Below are 7001 nucleotides of genomic sequence, written 5' to 3'. Positions count from 1 at the left end.
ATGCCTCCCAGGGAGGACGGGGCACCAAAGTCTTTCACCTGGATTACTGGCGATCCACGAAGCAAGCAGAATATCACACAGATCCGGCGACATGCGGGGCAGAATTCCGGGGTGAAAGCTGAGAACAACGCTAGAGCTCGCTCGAGCTCTTCGCCAAAGCCAGGACATCGAGGCTCTGCAAAAGCGTTTAGAGCTGTCCAACCGACCTCGAAGGTCGATGAGACGGCGGAAAAGCGATTCAAAACCCAGGATGATCCAAGCAATCTCCTTCATGTGAATTATCCCTCCAGCACGGCGGAAAATGCCGCTACTCCCTCGCTTGCCCACAATAATGAGCCGGTCAATGCCTATCAGCCAGTCCACCCCGCTCCGACGGTCCTAAGGGAAGCAACTTCGACGACCGAAGAGGCACCTTCGACGACACGAAAGGTCGCGATCTGGGATCTGGTCAATCACTCGGCAGAGGAAGAAGAGAGGCATAGACTGGAACTCCTGGCCTCGACCCCAGGACAAGACACCGACGATGGCCGTCCCGACTATTTCAGCACCCACATCAACCATACAGAACTCAAGCAAGCCTTGGGTGAAATACGGGCGCATTCACCACGAAATTCTCGAAAATTGTCTCCCTCCCCAGCCACCGCCGCCCTGCAAGCCAACATTTCAAAACGCCGGAAACCCGCCGCGCAGGCAGGTCCCTCAAACGCATCGTGGCGCATCGGTATGGCGCCCTCCGCCGTTATTACTCTGTCCAAGGAAGACTCACAAATCGAACAGATTCTCCTACAAGCCAGCACCTTCTACACGAGCAAGTTCGAGTCTTCGTGGTTCAGACAGCTCCATGAAAGCCAAAGTCCTTTCGACACGGTGAGCGTGGAAAACTTCAGCGGTTCCATCACTACGGCTGCCGGATTAATGGCCATTGGTAGAATCGATTCGGCCTCATCAATACTGAGCCGCGTTCTCCCAACCCTGTCGGACCTCTTGATCTTACAGCACCCAAAGCTTTACTACGTCCTTGCCGAACTCAGTCTTGACACATCCAGCACCGAACTGGGACGCCTGCGCAGCCAGGTGAAGAAGTTCGCTGCCGCCGCATCTCTCACAATCCTCGGTCCTGCCCACCCGATCACGACCCTTCTCCAGCTCACCCTCACGAACGCCAACCAGCGTCTCCGTCTCCGCGAATTGATCCAGCGCAAAGTCCACGAACTGCACGAACAACTTTTCAGCGCTACCTCGCACGAGACAACTGGGCAGTACTACTACCTCGCGCGTGTGCTTGCACAACTGGGCCGTCTGGAAGAAGCCGTCCGCATCCTCACCCAAATCATTCCCATCTGGGAGAACACATATGGGAAAAATAGCCTCCTGCCTGTCACCGGCCTCCTCGAACTCACCAAGGTCCATCTCGCATCAGGAAACACCTCCAAGGGCACGGAGCTTTTTGTGTCCGATGCTCTGCGCCGCACACTCGCTGTCGAAAAATCTTCCGGGGTCCAGTCCTCTCAGGTGGTGGAACTGGTGCACTCCAGGATGGGCTGTTTGAGGACGTTGGGGCGGTTACACGTCATGAGAGGAAATGTGGAAACAGCTATGATGCAGTATTCTGCAGCGGTGAGTGTGGGCGTCGGGGAGCTGGGCGCAGCTGTACCTGCGGTGCAACTCGCTGTGGCGGATTTGGACACCATAACTCGGATGGCTGTGTATCCAGACGACGAGGATCTCCAGCGTGCAGATCGAACAACGCCACCACCAGTAAGGCTCGGGCCGGACGTACGGGAAACGGCGCGGTTGAATCTCACTGGTCTGAATCCTGGCGGTTGTCAATAATACGTGGAGGACGCCGTGCATGGGGGCAATGGGGGCGTTCAGATGAATGGGGCTGGTTGGGCAGTTCCATTCAATGATGGGCTCGAGTGTATTGTCATAGGAGCTTTCTGCTGCTGTTTTGAAGATGCATGACGATGACTATGACGATGATGACGACGATACGAGCGACAACGGCCTCGATACAACTCGTCTTTATGTTGCAAGCGATACCAATCCATGCAGGCGAATTCTTCCGGGGGCACTTCATTCACCTCGAGTTTGTTTGTGCGTAAGATTTTAAATCATATAAAGAAGGAACGTCTCGAGGGCGGTTGATTGACAATGATTTCATATCCTTTTTGGGAACTTTTTTGGTATTCTCTAGATTGCTTACTGCTTGCTTGCTTGCTTCAAAGTGGTATGTATATGCATTTTCAATTCTTTTTACTGCATCGTCATCAAGGATAATGGATCCATTCCATTTTATTCCACGGGCACCTTTTTATCTAGCCTTGTCGGCCGATTTCTTCCGTCTATCTCTCTCTTTCTTCTCTAGATTTTGGATATACGCCTCGGCGGCAATGCCGCCAAAGACCAGGCCAATGCCCATCCACTGGCCCTTGGTAAGTGAGTGGCCGAACCACATGACGCTGAGCAGCATGGTGAACATCTTCCTCGTCACTGTCACCGTGACGAGGAGCAGGGAGGAGAACCGCTCCAGGGTAGCGTAGATGAAGAGCTGGCCAACGGCGCCGCAGAGGCAGAAGAGAAGCACGTCCGTGAGCACGGGCGGGTGGCGCTGGAAGAAGGCAATGGCCTGGCTCAGCTCGTGTGTGTCGGTCCGCACGAACTGCGGCACGAGCGCCGGCGGGATGTAAGGTGTCGCCACGAGGTATGCGCCCATCAGGAGCGTGCCGAGCAGGTTGAGGATGACCATCATCTGGGGGCCCGATGTCTTCCCGTAGCGTTGCGGGGACTGGAAGATGTGGTCTTGCACCGTGTTCGTCAGCCCGTCAAACAACAAATTAATGCCCAGCAGTGTCAACCCGTAGAGACTCGAGTTCTGCGTCGACTGTGACTTCCCCGGCTTCGGAGGGTGGTATAGGGTAAATAGCGCGACGCCGCCGGTCACGGCCAGCACGATCATGTATTTTGACAGCGGGTATCGTTTGCGGAACAGGGCGACATGCAACGCCATGACGGGCAGCAACTTGCACGACTTCGCCAGGACGAACGTGAGGTAGTCGACGTGAGCGAGGGAGGCATAGCCGAAGGGAGACGCGAGGGTCGTGGTCAGCGTCACCAGCATCAGTGGCAGGAGAGAGGAGGACGAGGGGAGAATGTTGAAGCGCCCGGTCGTGTAGGAGAGGTACAGGCTCCCGCTCGTGAAGGCCAGCAGGGCCTGGATGGTGTTGAGGACGATGGGAAAGCGGAAGTATTCTTGTTGCGGCTGGGCAGCGGCGGGAGACGTGAGCGGATATGGGGTGGTGGTGATGCGTTCTTGCAGGACACCCCAGGTCAGGAACGAGGCATAGATGCCGCCGACGCAGACGAGGAGGGTCAGGAGGCCCGGGTGTTGGGGCGGCTGTGTTTGTGTCTGTGTCTGCGGTCGGGGTTGGGTGGTAGGTGAGGTCGGTTTACTTGAAGTCGGCGAAGGGACATCGCCATTGCTGTAGACGGCGCGCTGTTGGGGGACATCTGAGGGCGCCTGCATGACCTCGCCAGAGTTGATGCGCTGCATGGGAGTGATTTGCTTGCGACGCGCCATTTTGCTGAGAATTACACGGGGAAAAGGGACAACAAAAGGAATGACTAGAGTGAGTGAGTGAGTGAGTGCGTGAGTGAGAAGTATTCAACTGCGGTTCGGGTGAAGAAGTGATTTTGTAACGTGGCGTCTCACCGTGGCTAGTGAGGCTGCGTTCTCCCCTAACGTCCTTACTTACTCCTGGTATCACTAGCCCCGACTTGGTATTAATCTACTGTACCCAGGTCACTAGGCTTGCCAACCGCAGCGTGGCTACCATCTCGAACGCCATGAAACATGGTAACCCTACCCTTTCGACGTTCTTGTAATAGTATCTTGGTGTTGGATTCTTCAAATGGATGCTGAAAGATCGGTCACATTGGGATCCACTCACGAACAGAACAAGAGTGAGTGGCTCTCGGACAACCCACGACGACGACGACGACGACGACGACGACGACGCAGAATACGGGCGTCAAAGCAATGGTTGTACCGTTGGGCAAGCAGATGGGTAAGACACGTTGACAAAATCAGGAATAAAACGCCACTGTCAAGTCATTCCCTGCTGGACTCTGTTCCCGGTGTATTCACTTCTCCACCTCCATGAGTCGGTGGTAGAGGAGGAAGATCATTTAGCCAAACTGCTCTTTTCAATTGCTTCTATCCCAAGTTCTGCTCTCTAGATACCCTCCGCTGTGCCGTGGAGTGCGCAAGTCACCACAACGAGAGACACGATACCCAGCATCGGACGCAACGGAGTTCAGCTTCATGGACTTGGGCCTCAGCCTCGTCAACCCCTTGCCAAACCCAGCCTTGTCGCGGACATCAGCCAAAAGTGTCCCCATCTAAAGCCGAGCTGCATCGTCGATCTCTCAAATTCATTCCTAATTGTCTTCGTCATCACTACCAAAAATGGCTTTGAACACGGCTTGTCCGGGCCTTTGCTGCTCGAGGGCTTCGTTTCTCTCGGGGTCGAGCGGAGCAGGACGAGTCTCCGCCACTGCTGGAATCGGCGGCTGGCCCGTTCGATTTTCGAACTTACTTTTGCCGACTTCTGACCCTTCATCATGTTGGAATCCTGCCGATACATAAGACCGGAATTGTGGTGCTGTGAAGCTGGGCTCGGTCGAACCAGCGGCAGTTCCACCTCCATTCCTATCTTCCTTCGCCCCTTCGGGAGTTGGCATTGGCACACCGAATCTTTTGCAGAGAAGTCGGGTAGGGTAGAAGTTGGTGACAGACCGCGTCATGGGACCAAACATTCCTAATTTGGCAGCTGATTCCGCAGGATCTTCGGGCTTTGTCCTCGCTTGGGTCAATAAAGATTCTGTGGCCGAGTCGCCCGATTTGCCATCTTGACCTTTTGGCGAGCTCGATGAAGAAGTGAAGCGCGTTGCCATCAAGCCGCTGATGGGCTTAAACACCTCTGCTGCTCGTGCGAACTCTTGCATCTCAAGAATCCAGTCCTCCTGCCTCATGTTTTCGGCGCGCGGCGGCACCTCGTCAACTGCTCTTTGACCAGCTTGGATTTCGAGGTAGGTTCGATATCTTAATCTCTTGTTTTCATCCTCTGCATATGGCATCCATCCACCAACTGCACGATTCAAGGCTTGAAGGGCCACATCTCGGTCAATTTGAGGAACCATAGTCTGGAGATTTTTTGTTTCCGATCCGGATGGCTCATAACCATTTGGAGCAGATTCGCTCCCAGCTGCAGGAAGGTTTTGGCGACCTGATGCAGCGGCTAGGCGATCGCGAGCGGAAGGTGTTAAGAAGTCAAATACTGACTTTCCCGGAAGCTGTGACTCTCCCAAAAGCGAGGCACGGGATTTGGCTGTGAGATTAGAAGCTTTTGCTGCCTCTGCTGTCGAGAAAAACGTGGATGCAATCTCTGCTCCAGTTTCTGGCGGAATAGATGACTTCCAGTCTTCAGGAACCTCAGGCGGTTTGTATTTCTCATCCTGTATGGTCATTGAGCCCAGGGCATCAAGTTCATCTGCCAGAACAAACCCGTCGAGGGGCAACCGCCCATCATGACATTTTCTCAGAGCCCCCTTCAAGGCTGCCAGCTTTCTGGAAACAAACGTTGGTTTGGTCTTCACCAGAGGATTTGCTGCGCTTCCTGAACCTTTTGATTTGGTCTTTGGCATCTTCTCACCTGCAATAACCTTATGATATGATATCTTAGGGCCCATAGAGTACGGGTCTTCGTCATCAGAATGGTCGTCATTCAGAACCCCAACACCAAATCCTGTCCTGTTGCTTGTTCGTGCTGGCTTCATCCTCGGACCAAAGAGCGGCGCAGTTGCCTCCTCATCTGAGTTCTCGCCAGTGGACCTGAGCGTAGTATTGTGTGTAGTGGTATTTCGGCTTGCCGGCTGATCTTGACCCTGCAGCTCTCCTTCATATCCCAAGCCTTTATGGTCTGTCTTTCGGGTGTATGATACCAATTGCACGTCGTCTGGGGCAAAAAGATGTGTCTGTGCCGGCACGTCATCATCCACCACATCCTCCTCCTCACGGTCGCCGAATTTTGCGGCTCTCCGGATCCGGGGGCCAATGCCTTGACCTTCCCTCCAGCCCATTCGCTTGAGCAATTTTGAGCCGATCGTTTCATCCAGCGGTCGAAAAATATCAATGGTAGCAGTCTTTCGCATGACATCGTGCTCCGTGCCAAATCCTGCAAATTCTGACGAGGTATTCAGTGTGCGCGATTCTTCTGCCTCGCGAAAATCTTCTTCGTCCATGAAATCCTCTGGCTTTTGTTGCGGTAGATTTTGCACAGCCTTTGCGCGATTCTGTCTGGAAGAGACAAAGGAAGAAGGGGTCCATCCCTCTTTAGAGCCTACGGTGTTAAAGTATCTGCACCCACCACTTTAGCCATTGTGCTCTTGAGATCGTTGCTCCGAGTGCTCACCCGGCGCTGAAGCCTCCTGTGAAGGCGCCGTGCAAGCGTTTCCGCCCTCTTTCATCTGTGACCTCTTGCTTCCAGATCGGTACAAAAGACCCATCATCTCGAACATTGTCGTCTAGAGGAGGCAAGGGTGTCCCATACAGAACGAAAGGTGAGGATTGTTTTCGGAGGTCGGCTTCGAAGGCTTGCCGCGATCGCTTGGATGCCATGTTGGGAGCAGCGTCAGACTCACATAGTCAAGAAGGGTAATGAAAAGGGACAAACTGCGGGCCCACGGTGCGTGCACAGAATCTGTCTGTGGCTGGTGAGCTTGTGCAGTCGGTTGTCAGTAGGCTTTTTCCTTCTTCCTTTGTTGTGGACTTGGTGATATAAGAGGATAGCATTTGCATTATTAATATCCTGTCTGGCAGAAGTAAAACAGCGTATTGTGCGGCAGATTTGGCGGTCAGACCATGCTGCCTGCGCGTTGTGATCCTCGCAATCGGTGAGGTCTGATACGGGCACCGATCCCGGCCTTGGAGTTAAATCCCG

At 54.0% G+C, this 7001-nt stretch overlaps 3 protein-coding genes across 3 annotated transcripts; 1 reads left to right on the top strand and 2 right to left on the bottom strand.

Annotated features, from left to right (window-relative positions):
* AYL99_11561 (hypothetical protein) lies at window positions 1-1833 on the top strand (the record flags this gene model as incomplete). Its single annotated transcript, XM_018843067.1, has 1 exon — window positions 1-1833. One exon carries the CDS (start codon window positions 1-3, stop codon window positions 1831-1833), a length of 1833 nt encoding a protein of 610 aa, XP_018687827.1.
* Window positions 1834-2314: 481 nt separating this feature from the next.
* Window positions 2315-3580, bottom strand: AYL99_11560 (hypothetical protein; the record flags this gene model as incomplete). Its single annotated transcript, XM_018843066.1, has 1 exon — window positions 2315-3580. The coding sequence occupies one exon, from the start codon at window positions 3578-3580 to the stop codon at window positions 2315-2317; it is 1266 nt and encodes a 421-aa protein (XP_018687826.1).
* Window positions 3581-4440: 860 nt separating this feature from the next.
* On the bottom strand, window positions 4441-6679 carry AYL99_11559 (hypothetical protein; the record flags this gene model as incomplete). The annotated part of the gene is made up of 2 exons (XM_018843065.1): window positions 4441-6418; window positions 6474-6679. The coding sequence occupies 2 exons, from the start codon at window positions 6677-6679 to the stop codon at window positions 4441-4443; spliced, it is 2184 nt and encodes a 727-aa protein (XP_018687825.1).
* Window positions 6680-7001: the final 322 nt, after the last annotated feature.

Source organism: Fonsecaea erecta (genome assembly GCF_001651985.1).
Source record: "Fonsecaea erecta strain CBS 125763 chromosome Unknown Scaff14, whole genome shotgun sequence".
NCBI classification, from domain to species: domain Eukaryota; kingdom Fungi; phylum Ascomycota; class Eurotiomycetes; order Chaetothyriales; family Herpotrichiellaceae; genus Fonsecaea; species Fonsecaea erecta.
The sequence above is the reverse complement of the archived record's forward strand: the minus strand, read 5'-3'. Positions and strand labels throughout refer to the sequence as shown.